The sequence below is a fragment of the Phoxinus phoxinus genome (genome assembly GCF_949152265.1).
Source record: "Phoxinus phoxinus genome assembly, chromosome: 7".
NCBI classification, from domain to species: Eukaryota; Metazoa; Chordata; class Actinopteri; order Cypriniformes; family Leuciscidae; genus Phoxinus; species Phoxinus phoxinus.
The window spans coordinates 20,180,854-20,196,499 of record NC_136882.1 but is presented as its reverse complement, the minus strand read 5'-3'; the positions used below and the strand labels follow the sequence as shown (position 1 = coordinate 20,196,499).

The following is a 15,646-nucleotide window of genomic DNA, read 5'->3' as shown; positions in this document are numbered from 1 at the left end:
GTTAGTTCACCCAAATATTTTAATTATGTCATCATTTACTCATCCTTATGTCATTCCAAAACTGTTATGTTCACATATAAACATTGATGACTGAACATACATAGAGCACAACAAGGTCAAAACAAAACAAAACCAACAAACATAAAACCCTCAAGCTTCCTTGACGCACAGGAACAAACCACATTTCTTCTTGCATGTGAAAAAAAAGCCTAAATGAAATCTGTTCATCATATAAAGCAGTTGGACTTGGATTAATCTGCTCAATTTATGTGGATTTCAAATTCGTTCCCTAAATTAACTTTTTTAACATAAAAGTTTAGGTTTCACGAACTTTTAATAGAGGAATATAAATTTCTCAGGTTTTATTAAAAATATCTTAATTTGTGTTTTGAGGATGAACAAAAGTCTTATGGGTTTGGAACGACATGAAGGTGAGAATATGACCAAAATGTCACGATATCTTCTCCTCTGAAACTCCAAAGGAGACACATTCTGAGAATACTGGGGTATTTTTCTCACTGCGAACAATATGAGAACCATAAGATGTAGGGAAAACGACTCAATTCATTAGAAGTGATCTCTCATTGCAGTCCAGGAAAACAACTGTGATATTAAAGATACTAGAGATATCATTTACTTCCTTAAAGGAAAGGAAGAACATGAGAGTCATATAGAAATATCTAAATGGCATCTTAAAAACCATATCAATAGCAAACTCTAATTAGAAAGTAAAACTGCATTTAGGTGGTAGTATGAGAAATAAGCATAGAAAATGAGCATAGATCTAGAGGGAAAAAGACAGCGAGGTCCCCTCAGTTCTTAAACCTACTAGTAGCCTAGGATTTAGTAAATGCTTGTGGAACATTGTTATCCCTTTACTCACTCATTAACTTTCTCTCTCTCACACTAGGGTCATGGCAGCAAGTGTCCCATATGCACACACACACACGCACGCACGCACGCAAGCACGCACGCACGCACGCACGCACGCACACACACACACACACACAGGGGGAATGACTATGTCTGTTGCAGAGTAGGAGAATCAGGCACACTAAATGAGTGATTTATAAAAGCCTCTTTATTTCAAAGAAAGCCTCTAGGGTCATTTATTTATACATTTATAACTATTGTAGTTTATATTCATATTTTGAATTAGTATTTATTTTATATTTTAGTAATTTATAATTTAGCATTTTTAGTAATTTTGCTTTAGTAACTTTTGTACTTTTTTCCTTTTTAATTACTACTATTTAGTTGTAATTTATTTTCATTTCAAGCTTGAATTCAGTTTAAGCTTTCCATTTAGTTATTTTAGTGTTTCAACTTAAACTTATTAAGTTACCAAGGCAACATTTCTAATTTTATTTTAGTTTTCCCATCTAGTCTAATCTCAAATTTTACATACAATTTTTATTTTAATTTAATTTCACCTTTATTTCAAACAGTCTTTCCCTAAACTTTTGCCAGTGATTAGAGTTCTTGCTGGAACATGTTCCATTGTAACAAGTGTGATAATCTGGGGAACCCCAAATTGTGCTGAAGATATGGAGGAAAAGCCACAAAACTTTAATTCTGACATGTTCTGAGAACCATGTCCTATGTTAAATTGCAAGTTAGAAGCAATTAATATGAGAGTTTACTAACGCTATAAGACTGAGAAATCATTCAAGAAAAAGAGGCACATGCTACAACACTGCAGTCCAAAAGACCATGTAGTACAAATCCCTCTTCTCTTTCACACTCCATCCATTCCAAAACCTGACCCACATTCCTGGCTAATCAGTGAAAGCTCCAGCTAGCTGCTCAATGTATCAGTGCATAACATCCACACAACCCAGAATCCCTCATAAGTGCAAGCCAAATATTCACCATACGCAGCGATCAGTCAAAGAGATGTTCCAATTTTACTCATGCCTATAAAATTCAAAGCTCATCCAGACTATTATTAACAAAAAGGTCTCTAATGTGTGACATGTACTTTAAAGCACATCTGCAGAGTCCAGACAGGCAGTGATGGTGTGTTTAGATGAGGCTGTATGCTGTTTAACACACTGTAAACATTGTTAATAATTTCACAATGTCACCTGACAGAACACAGACACTTTTGCAACCCGGCAGGAAACGGTCGCCTGGCTTATTCTTGTCCTAGATAGAGACTTGCGCAAGAACAATGATGCAAGTTTGAGCTCCAGAGAACATCACACCCAATGCTGACCAGACAGAAATACCATCCAAAACGGACAGTGTTTGACTTTTGGTTACAATGAAAGGGCAAAATATTAAGAATAAAAATTTTATTTTGGCAAAACTTTACAAGGTTAAACATCTTACCATTAGTAAATATATACAGTATGTATATATAGTTAGTATAGATATATACAGTACGTATTTATATGAACAAACAATAAACAATTTTTACAGCATTTCTATAGGTTAATGTTACTGTATGAATATGCTATTATCGTTGTTATTTAATGAAACTGTATGCATTAACTAATATGAACAAATTGAACATATTGTAAACTGCAATCAACAGTCATGCAGTAAGTACAAATTCTGTTTCAGAAAAAAAAAATCTGCTGTCTATTAACAGTAAAATCCAGAATTAACCTAGACATTTGAAACATTTTAATATAAAGGTCAGGTCTCTTGAAACCAGTACAAACTACACGTTGAAATGGGAAAAATCCGTCCCTGATTTCGGTGTTACTGATACTGTAGGTTAAAATAATAAATTCAGCAGCTGTGAATATTGCATTTACGCAGGGAGCAAGTTAGTGAGTCATTCTCAAGTTTAAATATTTCACAGAGCAAATTTCACGGCACATATCACAAAACTTGTCCTCGGTGAACATGGCCAACTTCTAAACTGTGTTTAGTACACTCCAGGAACGCCTACTCGCTCAACAAGGACTTCTGTGAGAAACTTCACTATATTTCATCGAGCAGAGGACAACATATGAGTCAAAATCTGCGGAGAGGTAATTCAATTGAATAAATCAAATGTATTATCTTTTTTTTTTTAATTAAACATTTTACCAAATTATATAACTGCTAAAGATAGAGATCAAACTGTACATTTTATAAAAATACCTGTCAAGTTTATAATATACTGTATATTACATCAGCATATGAGAGTCAAATTGGACTACTTCTTTAATCCCTTATTTAATAGTTAATCTATTGCCAAAATGATTAAAAAAAAGATCATCAGAGAAAATAAAATGATTGAAAATATTCAAATCAGGAATATCAGAAACAGAATGCGTAGCTTGAGCACAAAAAAATGTCCTTTTGTTGAAACCAACATGTTGAACGATGTTCACTAACCCGGTGAAGTTTTTCAGTTGGATCTGCGTTTATCCTCTTTAGTGTGAAGTATTTCACTCAGTCCCTTGATTGTTCCGATTCAATTTCAGCGAGTGAAGAATTTCAGTGCGTTATGTATATGCACGCTATCTTCTCTGACAGACAGCATTTTGAAGCTGCACAGGCCGCCATTTTCTCCAATGAGTGGTTTTGATGCACAAAGTTGTTTTTATTGTCTCTTATAACAAAATCTTTTTTTAGGGAGGTCATCCCATTAAAAAAGCCCCTCAGCAGATTTTGACTCACAGCAAATTCTCCCAATTTTATCAATAATTTTATATTTTTAGCAAAACTACAGTCTTTAAATGGCTTTTGTGTCCCAAGGCTCTGGATACTGCCGTGCAATAGTTTTCCGCATGTGGTATGACCTGTGAATCTCTTTTGTTGAGTCATGACCTGGCTGAAGAGAAAAAGCTGCCTGCCAGTGTTTATAAAGTGTTTATTGATTGATGAGAAGTGGAGAGGTCTGAACCTGCCTGACTGTGCAGCATTGCTGGGGGATGTTGTGACTCTCCTCCTCTGAAAGGTCAGACAGGAGAGGTTTGCTGAGAGGTGAACAAACCGTAGGCTTCGCATGGAGGGCTATGAAGTGCCTCAACAGAGAAATCTGTGCCTGCTATCCTTTATCCACCTCCACAATGCTACTATTTGACAAGCATGTCAAAGATCTTGATGCTTTGTGAGCTCTATACATCTCAGGAGTTTTCCCAGAAAGAATAATAGGATTGAGAGCTATAAGAAAAAAAGGAGGAGGTAAAGAGGTCAGATTAGGACTTCAGCACTCACAATATGAAATGACGCGAGTGACAAACGGCTCTCTAACACCTACAACTGCAACAATATTCACCCTCACACACATCTACATGGACTCTGCGTCTGCAGAACTCTGAGAATGCTAATTTGTCAATTTTCTGCAAAATTCAAATAGTCGACATTGACTAAATATGTATTCCTGGTCTCTCGTGTATTTATGAAACATTTTCGGATCATTTATATATGCTAACTAGGGTGATATTAAAATTCTGCCTGTCACGGAAAATAAATCCGATATAAATATCTATTATTTGCTGTTCTATTTTGTCTAAATAAATGTAAAATAAATAAATAAACAGTAGAAACTCAAATTTGACGAAAAAATAGGTCAGTTGTTTTGAATGCAACAAATTAATTTAGGCATTACAACGTTATAATTTACAGTATGAACAATGGATGTTCATTTTGAGATTTGCTAAAAATTGCATTTAATTGTGTTTTTTAATTATTTATTAGGCTGTGTGTCACCAAAGCGTATTTAGCCAGCTGAAGACGCTATAAGCACACTGGTGAAAATGCCTAGCTGTGGTCGCTTGAGAGCGTTTTTTCTTCTTCAGTTGAGACGCTTTGCTTGCTTGCTATGATACGGAATATCCGCTGATGTGTTTCTCATTTCACAGATAGTTTGTTTCTGTGCTGTTTCTATATAAAAAAATGTACACAATGTAAAGTATTTGCTCTGGCTCTTGTTTTAAATAATTTTGTTCCGTTATTGCTTTGTTGTTGTCATCTGTTGACGTTACTGTGCGTTCACACCGCACGCGGCGAGAGCGTCAAAGTGGCCGGAAGCCATTCATTTTCAATGAGAGCCGGCGGCGAGCTCCGGCGAGAGCGGCGAGAAGAGTTGAAATCAAGTCAACTTTATGGTAATAAGCTATGACGCGGTTCGGCGGCAACCAATCGGAATGTAGAAGTCCTCCGCCTGAGAGGATAACAGAGAACACAATCCTGTAAACTTTGGTTCCGACCACATTAGTTACTAAGCAAAATGGAGGAAAAGTTAATCATTTCTGTTGCGGGTTTCCCGTTATTGTACGACGTGTCCCTGTTTACATACAGGGACATTAATAAAAAGAACGACGAATGTAAAAGGTGTCTGAAATTGTTGGTGTTTTGTTACTTTCACATTTAAAATATTTTAATAGGTTAATTTATACCCTACGTGTGGCCAGAATGCACAAAATAGGATACTGATTTATGTTCAGTTCTCATTTGCTTTGCGGCTCCTTTAAATAAAGTTTAAAAAAAATCACGCATTCTAAAATATACGTCAGAGCGTCAGAGAGTCCCCGAATCTCACGGCGTCGATGGCAGGGCGGCGAGAGCGAATTTTGCCGCTCTCGCCGGCGGCGGTGTGAACGTACAGTTATACAAGCAGAATGTGGCGGTTTGTCGATGTGGTATTTGTCCCGCCCCCCCTCCACTGTGATTGGACAGCTGGGTAGAAAACAACAGTGATGAAGCGCTGCGTTTTACCCAAAATGTAACATTCTTCAACTCTCGCCGACCGGTAAAAAATATGAAATAGACACTCAGTGTCTCGTTACGCTGCTGCCGTTTTGAAAATGTGGCACTCCCACTGAAAACAAATGGAAAAATGCTAGTCTCTGGAAAAACGCTTTGGTGGACACACGGCCTTAGTGTTTTTTAAAGATGAACTTTAAGTGACCGTTAGATTAATCTAAATATAATAAGGATAATGAGCATAAACAATTAAATATTTAAATGAAATGAAATATTAAATATCCAAATTTATACTACAGGGCTGTTGAATGCTTGAATCTGATTGGTTGACAAACGTTCTACGGTGTGCAATTATTTTCAGGGAACCGCACGGCTAAAGTAGTTCCAGCAGGTCTTGACCGCATTACAGTTCCATATCACTTTGCGTAGTCAACTGTAATAACGGAAAATAGGATACAATTCATAACAAGAAAAACTGCAGCCCCATGCGCTTGATCTGCAATTTTCAATGTCTAACTTCACAATCAATGAAAACATGCAGTTTAATTTTAATAAATAAAGTATACAGTCCTATACAGAAAATTAATTGATAGTCCTGTTGCACGGGTTTTCGTAATTATTGAAGATAATATAACAAATAAATAATATTGATAGGCCTACTTGTTAAAGGGATAGTTCACTTTAAAATTAAAATTCTGTCATCATTTACTCACCCTCAAGTTGTTTCAAACCTGTATTAATTTATTTCTTCTGCTGAACACAAAGAAAGATATTTTGAAGAATGTCAATAACCAAACAGTAGTCTGTACCCATTGAGTCAATGGGTACAGACTACTGTTTGGTTACTGACATTCTTCAAAATATCTTTCTTTGTGTTCTGTAGAAGAAATAAATTAATACAGGTTTGAAACAACTTGAGGGTGAGTAAATGATGACAGAATTTTAATTTTAAAGTGAACTATCCCTTTAAAAGGGCTTTGTGTTTCATTTATTAGGCTATAGTCTACTGTCACTAATAGAAAAAAAGAATGAACGAATTAATTAAAATGAATTGAATAAATAAATAAATAATAATATTGACGCACATGCTTCTCTCTAAGGCCGGTTATGAATGTAATTTGATACTTATGACTGATCATGCACGCGTTTTCAGCGCGTTCAGTCTGTGTTCACAGCGGTGTTTAAAATCTGCTGCACAGTCAGAGAATGTTTCTAGTCGTTAAGTGTGTGTCCAGCATTAGTCTGCTATCAGCGGCTCAAACCTCCGTTACTAACTCTAAAATGACGTTTTGGAATTAGCAACGGAGCATGGGTTTAGATGCGCAAGGAATTAGTCCTACAAACAAGAGAGTTTACAAAAACTTTACAAACGTCTTGAAATACATAATCTGAACAATATTTCGAGGTGTGGTAACTGTAGTATACATAATATTTATAAATATACTTACATAATATATTAATTTTTTTTGCAGATAAAATATAGTCAGCCAGTTATTATGAAAATTCTGTAAATCACTGTAAAAAGACGAGTAATAATATATTCACATATGCTGTATGCTATATCCAACTGTGTATTTACTGTCATCCTTTTGTTGTGGAGCAAACGTATTATTATCAAACATACAGGCTCTTGTTCGTTGCCCCAAAAGCAGCAATAAAATAATAATAAAGAGAGGGAGGCGAAAAAATTGACGGGAGCCTTATTTTCCTCACGACACGAATGTTTCCCGCTCTGTCAGGTCTGGGCTTTCTTATTCCAGGCAGCGCATCACAGTGAGGCAGCGCTCAGAATAGCTCACAAACGCCTTCTTATGTAACCGTGTCAGAATGCATTGTGTGGAGGATATTAAGTCCTGGCTAAGCAGGGTCGTGTTGGAAGTATAGAACAAACGACAGTGATCTAAAAACAAATGACATGATCCACACAGTAGAAAAGGACTAACTGCCATTACTTCAGTGGAAGCCCCTTCTCAATTAACGGTGATTTCAGCCGGAATCATTCACTGAACACTACTGAGGTCAGCATACTCTTAAACACTGGCCTTTTGAAACTCGCTCGCATTTTAGAAAGCAACAAAAAGTGAACCTGCATGTGAAGCTCAAACTGTTCATATCGTATAATGACAACTATTCATCTAACTCTGAGTTGTTCCTGTCCACGGTCACCTTGTGCTTGCTGACCGAAGTAGAGACCAGACACCCTGTAAAGCTGCTTTGTGACACTTACCATTAATACAACTCTATATAAATGATGAAGAGAATTAAACCTACAGCAGAAAGAGCCATGGAACCGGTTTATAAAGGAGCATCAGGACCCATGAAAAGACAGAAAACTGAGGGGTCTGTGGGATAACACATGGGTGAGGAGAGCAATTATTTATTGCGTTCTGGTTCCCTCTGGCCTGTGCTGTCCCTTTGGTGTCTTGGGCAAGTCGAAGAGAAGGCAGATGGTCATGAGGAGCTGTGGTAGAGGTGCGGGGGTGGCCGGTCTCTTGGCACATGGACAAAGCATGAGAGCCACATCTCAGTGTTTACAGAGTCCACAGTATCAGCCCGTGTTACAACTCACGCTCACTCAGAATGAGCATTCCTGTGCTACGACTCTACATTTCTCTTGCATACTTCATTGAAATGAGCTTCTTTTGCACTCTTCGGTAACATACTATATTCCAAAGCTTTTCTATTTACTTCTTTCTAACATACTTTATTCCCAAGATCATCTTATGTACTCTTCACTGCATACTTTCCCCTGAGATTTCCTTGTGTACCCTTCTCTAGCATCTCTGAGATCTTCAATCGCAAAGCTATTCTTATATACTCTTTTCTAGCATGTCATTCTCAGAAACCTCTTATGAACTCTTCACTCGTAAACTTCATCTCTGAGATATTATTCACTCTTTATAGCAGGACTTTTTGATCAAGCTCTCATACTCTATGCTGAGTATGCTCTATATTCCAGATCTCTTTATGTACACTTTTATAGCATACTTTTTTACTTAGACTTATTTGGGGCTATATTCGCAAAACATTCTTATGAATAAAATTAGGACTTAAGAATAAAACAGCTATTTTCATCTTATTTTCTAAGTTAAAAAAAAGTTATTTTGTATACAAAATATTTTGTACTCCCAAAAATACTCCATAAAAGCAATAATTCACCCAAAAATAAAAATTCTGATTAGATGAAAAGTTGATTTACTCACTCTTGTGTTGTTGAAAACAGTATGATTTTTAAAGAATGCTGGTAACCAAACAGTTTGGGTGACCATTGAATTCCATTGTATGAAAAAAAAAAAAAAAAAAAAGGCTGAGTAAATGATGACAGAACTTTTAGTTTTGGATGAACTATCACTTTAAGAAGGTTTTACCTTTTTTCTTAAGATTGTTCTTAAGATAAAACGTGTAAATTTTTTTGAAAAGAATGTTCTCTCATTGTAAATAACTTATTAAAGCTCCACAGACCGTACGGTGCATTGAAAAGAGGCGGCGTGTTCCGGTGCAAACGTTCCCTGGTGCTATTTTGCAGTTTCAGAAAACAATTCCGCCACAGAAAAGCCAGGAAAAGCCTAGTCTAAAGTCAGTGGCGCGTTATTCAGATGCTATTTTAAGGGCGCATGCTTGGCCATAATGTTGCGTGTGCACAACGCGCATACACTTTGCTTCTCTCATCTACACAGACGCAGCAGTTCATATTTATGCAAACCATACATAACAACAAGGAAAAATATTACCACACGAGGGAAATCATTGTAGTGTCCATGAAGATGTGAAAAAATAGGCATAAATCTAGCTTACACTGGGCAAATGTATATTGTTAAAGGGTCCATCCACAATTTACCCACCCTCAAGCCATCCTAGATGTATATGACTTTCTTCTTTCAGCCAAACACAATCGAGTTATATTAAATAATATCCTGGCCCTTCCAAGCTTTATAATGGGAGTGAATAGTACCTAAAATTTTGAAGTCCAAAAAAGTGCATTAATCCATACAGCTCCAGGGGGTTAATAAAGGCCTTTTAAAGCGAAGTTTAAATATAACTCTGATTGTGTTTGGCTGAAAGAAGAAAGTCATATACATCCAGGATGGCTGGTTATGGGATAATTACATTTTTGGGTGAACTAACCCTTTTAGATTTACCAGTGTAAAGTTTGCATTTACGGTATTAAAAAATGTAAGATAAATAATCAGACAAGTCTGTCATTTTATCCCTACGATAAAAATAATTACATTGTTCTTAAACGAATATGTGAAAAATGTTTATGGAGTATGTTCTCTATAGCTCCAGCCCTGCTCTATTTATACAACATACTCCTCATGACACACTTCATTCCCTTCTTTGCTTCTATTCAATAGAGCCGTTCTCATTATGTCAGTATTGTGACATGTCTTAAAACAGTCTCACACCACGGCAGACATTTATGACGAGCTCAAATGAACGATAGGTGTTAATTTTTTACATTGTTTAGCATTTCATAACTTGTCATGACTCACATACCGGGGTGGGTGTTGTTCAACGAGAGCCCTACTGATAGTCTGCCACACTGCTCAGGCTCTCCTCATCATCACACACTCACTGTACGGATGCGCTCTGTCCGCACACGCTGCATGCAAAAGAGCTCGCCAGTCTCCCAACCTCTGTTCCCATGCCATTCACAAACAAAGCTCCTCTCACAAAGCAGGCCAACAATCACAGCTCTCATGACGCAGATCATGGGAAAGGGCCCCTTGGGCCAGAAACATCTTCAATGATTTTGAACCCCTGAGGGGTGAGAGCCACTCTTCAGACGTCCATCACTCTCGCTAAAGCGAGAGCGAGAGCGAAGCCGTCGTTTGGCTTTTTTGGCCACCGATCGAGGACGCTGAGCCACAGTGGAAAGCGTCCCTTTCGTCCACTGAGTCACCGTGTTCCCACAATGCTCTATGGGTGGAGAGTTTTACTTCTATTCCTGTCATGTGCGACGGGAGTGAGGAAATACAACACAAATCATTCGCTCTGTGTTTACGAGGTTCAGAGTGTGTGAACGTGTGTGTTTTTGTTTGTGGGATGTAACAATGAATGGCTCCAGTGCCCTGAAATAGCCATCAACATGAGGCAGTGTGTAGCAAGATCGCAGTGGGAAGGGTGGAGCGACTTGTGTACGAGCCATAAAGAGAAAGAAAGAGGAGAGTTAAAGGGTGTGGGAAGCAGGTGAAAGGACAAAATGTCCCTCAGTGACCCTGAAATAAAGAGAGGAAAAAGGAAGAGCCGATTTAAGATAAGAGATGTGGAGATGCTGCCTACTACACAAATACAGCTTCATTATTACAAGTCATTTATTTATTTTTGGCAGAAAGGCATTGTGATTAAGCAGCTTTTGCATGCTCATTTCATGTTATACTTATGTTTAACTCATTATCATCATATTAATCAATCTCGTACAATATGTTAATTCTACAACTCTTCAATGAGGCATGTTTACTAGAACATAGGCTACACTACCATTGAAAGTTCCGTTTGAAAGTGACAGTAAAGACCATTTCAAGTAAATACTGTTCTGTTGAAAATTCTATTCAGCCAAAAAAATTAAACAAAACAGAAATGATTCTTGAGCACTAAATCATCATATTAGAATGATTTCTGAAGGATCATGAGACACTGAAGACTGGAGGAATGATGCTGAAAATTCTGCTTAGCCATCACAGACATTTTGCATTTTTAAAAATAGAAAACAGTTATTTTGTAACAGTCATGTTCTTTTAGTTTTGTTTTCATGGACTTTTAGTTTGTATTCTTTAGTTCCTGTTTCCCCATGTCTGAGTTTCCCGCCATTATCAGTTACCATGGACACCCATCTCACCAGCTGTCATTCATCATGTTCGTTAGCTCTGTGTATTTAATTCCTCATTGTTCTGTTTCCTGTCTGTTCTCGTTAACGCACTAGCTTAGTTTGGTTATGTATGCATTCGGCTATTAAAGCCTGTTTATTCTTATTTCATCTTCCTGTTGAAGCCACGCTGAGCCAGAGCGTGACAGTAATACTATCTTACAATATTATTTTGATCGAATAAATCCACCGTTGCTAATCATAGGGGACTTGATGCCTTTACACTATTACACTAAAGCTGACAATCATACCACGTTTAGGGGAAAAAAAACATTAGATCAAATCAAAACAACACTACAATATTATCACCATTTCATAAAACAAAGCTAAAAACATATATGAATACTTCAAACCTGAGTTCAACTGTTTTTAAGGCTTTTTAATAGAAATTAATAGAAAAGATGATACCAACAAAAATAAAATATTACACTATATAAATATAATAAATATTTATAATTTATAGAAAAAACATAAATGTAACAATAACAAACAAACAAAAAAAGTGTAGGGGGACAATAGTAATAGTTAACACTAAACAACTAAATATAACCCCCACCTAAATTTAGGGAATGCTTGTTTATTATGGTCCAGGTTATTTTTTTAATTTTTTTAAAAAACTACAATTTTCAGGGCTCTCCGGAAAAGATTCAGTGCTACAGGTCTAATAACACTCCAGCTATTACAACAGTCACATGCAGACATCCATTAGGACCTGAGTCATGTGCAAATTGTTGCGTAGAGCGAGTGAGAGGAATTCTCTATTCACATAAACCTCAAAATACACTCCAGAGAGGTGGAGATGAGGTCATGAGCGAGTCGGCATCACCTACATGACTGTTGGGTTCTCAGAAACCCCGTAGCACTTTTTGCTTCACGCAGATGATTGGACTAACTAACAAACTAACCGACAGAGTGATCACAGTTACTTTAGATAGGATGTGGCTACAGACCTCTACTGTATGTGCTGTATGCAGTGCTAGAGTACTTGCGCCTGAAGGCCAGTTAAAGATTACTGATATGAGTCACACTGCTCACAGCAGCCCACTCTCTCTCTCTCTCTCTCTCTCTCTCTCTCTCTCTCTCTCTCTCTCTCTCTCTCTCTCTCTCTCTCTCTCTCTCTCTCTCATTCTCTTTCAGACCCTATACGCTGTTCCTCAGTTCAGGAGGGCCTGGAGGTCTCCATGGTAACATGGATTCATGTGAGTCAGTCAGTGGAGTACAGAAAAGCACACACAGAGAGAGAGAAAGAGAGAGAGTTGTAAATGTGAAGAGAACTGAAACCGACCAGAGAGAGAGAGAAGGAACAGGTGATGACCACACAGGTCATCGAAAATGACAGAGGTGCCTAAATACATCAGAAGAGATTTCAAAATCAAGATGCTGCTCTCGAAGGTCACAGCCGTCACTTACTGACGTCAGCTAAAAAAGAAAAGAAAAAGAAACAAAACAAAAACATCTCAAGGGTCTTACTTCCCACTCAATGGTCATGTTGACTAGAAACCCATATATGGGCTCTATTATGCGCTGTCATGCATATCAAATTTGTTTGTAAGCATGCACACATTTGCGCACAAACAATCCCATTGGATGAAGCTGAGGGATGTATGTATAAATAGTGCTGAAAATAATGTCAAAATCACAATGTTTTCACCTAAATATTGAAGCCCGTTACCGCCTCATAGTAACATAACAAAGTGATTGTGAGATTAAGTTTAACATTAAAAGTTTAAAAAGAAAAGATGTCACACTGTGAATTATAAAGTCACAATTGGGAGATGTAGAGTCATAATGGCAACTAAGGGGAATTATGAGGTTGTAATTATCTGGAATAGTCACATTGCAAAATAAAGTCATAATTACAAAATATAAAGTCACATTTACACTACCCTTCAAAAGTTTGGGATCAATCTTTTTTTTAAAGACTCATCAAGGACATTTAATTTTATCAAAAGTGACAGTATAATAAATGCTGTTCTTTTGAACTGTCTATTCATCAAAGTATCCTGTAAAAAGAAACACATCACAACTTAAGCATGCAGCACTGTTTTAAACATTAATAATAATAATAAATAATAAAAATCAGTACAATTACAATAGGTTTTCAACACTTCGTGCTTGAACACCTAATGAGAAATGTTTCTTGAGCAGCAAATCAGCATTTGAGAATTGTTCGCGCAAAAGTGCATTTTAAAACATAAAAATAGAGAACAGTTATCTTTAAATTGTAATCATATTACTGTTTTTACTGTATTTTTGATCCAATAAATGTAGTCTTGGTGAGCATAAGAAATGTCTTTCAAAAAAATCTTACCAACCTTAAACTTTAGAATGGTAGTGTAATTTTCCCCCCCATCTCAGGCTAAAATGGACTTTCATACCTAGTAGTACAATGTGAAACTGCTTCATTTAGCTCAGAGGTTTTCAACCTTTAAAGAAACAGAGTCTCTGCACAAAGTCTCTCAACCAATACAAGGACAACCAGTCTAAACGATTTTCTTATCACACCATTTTAATTAAAAACACAGATTTTTGTATGCTGGATTAAAACTGGAGTGCAGTTTAGAGCCAGAGACGTACAGCCAGTCTCGATACCCCTTGTATCTGACAAGTACCTTCACCTGGGATATAAATTTTCATTTCAAATTGAAAGAATTTTAATTTCCCTTTGATAAAACACATGCCTGGTGCTGAAGGCTGATTCACTGCCACCTGAAACAGCTGCTGCTGCTCTGTCCTTGGGAGGCACAGTCACATCCACGCTCCGATCTCTCGACTGAGACAGCTGATGGTGACGCCAGGGCCCCGGAGGCTGGCGTCACAAGAGCTTTTGTGGTGACTTACCCTCCCTGAAGGACATTTAGTAGGATGGTGACACTAGCCTCTAGTGTGGGATCTGGAAAAGCTGCGACTGCATTCTCAGTGAGGCGCTGACACAGATAGCGCTATCCCTAAATGATGATTAACACTGCTAATAGTGCTTCACACTCTGGGAAATGAACGCAGGAAGTCCCAAAACACAGTGAGACTGAACATCAGCGTAACGAGCAGCCGGAGAGGCTCCCGCTCATTAGCGATTGGTTAAAAGCAACACGGCAGCTGTGAGTCAGAGCTGCATATGAAACAGCTCCACATGGTGTGCTGATCTACCAGTAATCTGAATTATATTACAAGTGGCAGGAAATCAGAGGTTTCGGTCAATTTTCGTCATCAGCACTTAAATGTACTACAATGAAAAAGCCAGTAGCAACAGCTGAATTTAAAAAGGATGCTGTGATCATTTTCCTGCTATACTGTATATAAATATTTGGTTGTAAGAACATTTCAGGAGCAACCCAGATCTTATTCAGTGGTTTACGTCCTAAAGTCTGACTTACCTTGCACACAAAACTTGAGCTCCTTGGCATCGGTGACAGTGCTGCCAGTCATTCTCTCTGGCACTTTCTTACTCATGCGATTGTAATTCCGTCTTTTCTTGGACTCGCCCCACAGGTTGGAGCCCCCGTGCATGCTGGGAATATTGAGCACAGCGATACCCTCCAGAGCCGTGCTGCTGAGATCCAAGATGATGCCATCACACTAGGACAGAAACAGAGAAAACTGAAAATGTTGAACATTTCTTGACTGAAGAAAATCTACAATAAGCCTCTTATGCTCTTATATAAAGTCCCATATGCTCAACAAGGCTACATTTATTTGATCAAAAATACAGTAAAAACATTAATATTGTCAAATATGACTACAATTTAAAATGACTAGTATTGTATTTTAATATATATTTATTAATATGTAATTAATTCCTATGATGGCAAAGCTGAGTTTTCAACAACCATTGCTCCAGTCTTCAGCGTCACATGATCCTTCATAATATCATTCTAATATGCTGATTTGCTGCTTAAGAAACATTTCTTATTATTATCAATGCTGAAAACAGCTGCTTCATATTTTTGCGCAAACAAGGATAAAAAAGCGAGATTCTTAGATGAATAGAAAGTTCAAAAGAACAGCATTTATTTGAAATAGAAATCTTTTGTAACATTATAAATGTCTTTACTGTTACTTTTGATCAATTGCATGTACCCTTGCTGCTAAATACTGTATAAGAAAGAATAATAAAAGCACTCGAGGCATGAT

At 37.3% G+C, this 15,646-nt stretch overlaps 1 protein-coding gene and 1 long non-coding RNA gene across 4 annotated transcripts in view; one reads left to right on the top strand and one right to left on the bottom strand.

Annotated features, from left to right (window-relative positions):
- Window positions 1–15,646, bottom strand: part of dgkg (diacylglycerol kinase, gamma) — a 113,648-nt gene that overhangs the window by 3,718 nt on the left and 94,284 nt on the right. For all 3 annotated transcript variants that reach the window (XM_079618112.1, XM_079618110.1, XM_079618111.1), the window contains one exon: window positions 14,890–15,091. In XM_079618112.1, coding sequence (XP_079474238.1) covers window positions 14,890–15,091 — 202 coding nt within the window. The remainder of the gene's footprint in view (window positions 1–14,889; window positions 15,092–15,646) is intronic.
- The window catches only part of LOC307001510, a 27,421-nt gene extending 11,775 nt beyond the window's left edge, over window positions 1–15,646 (top strand). Inside the window, exons 2-3 of the long non-coding RNA XR_013798257.1 lie at window positions 12,653–12,714; window positions 15,005–15,646. This is a non-coding gene — a long non-coding RNA (uncharacterized lncRNA). The remainder of the gene's footprint in view (window positions 1–12,652; window positions 12,715–15,004) is intronic.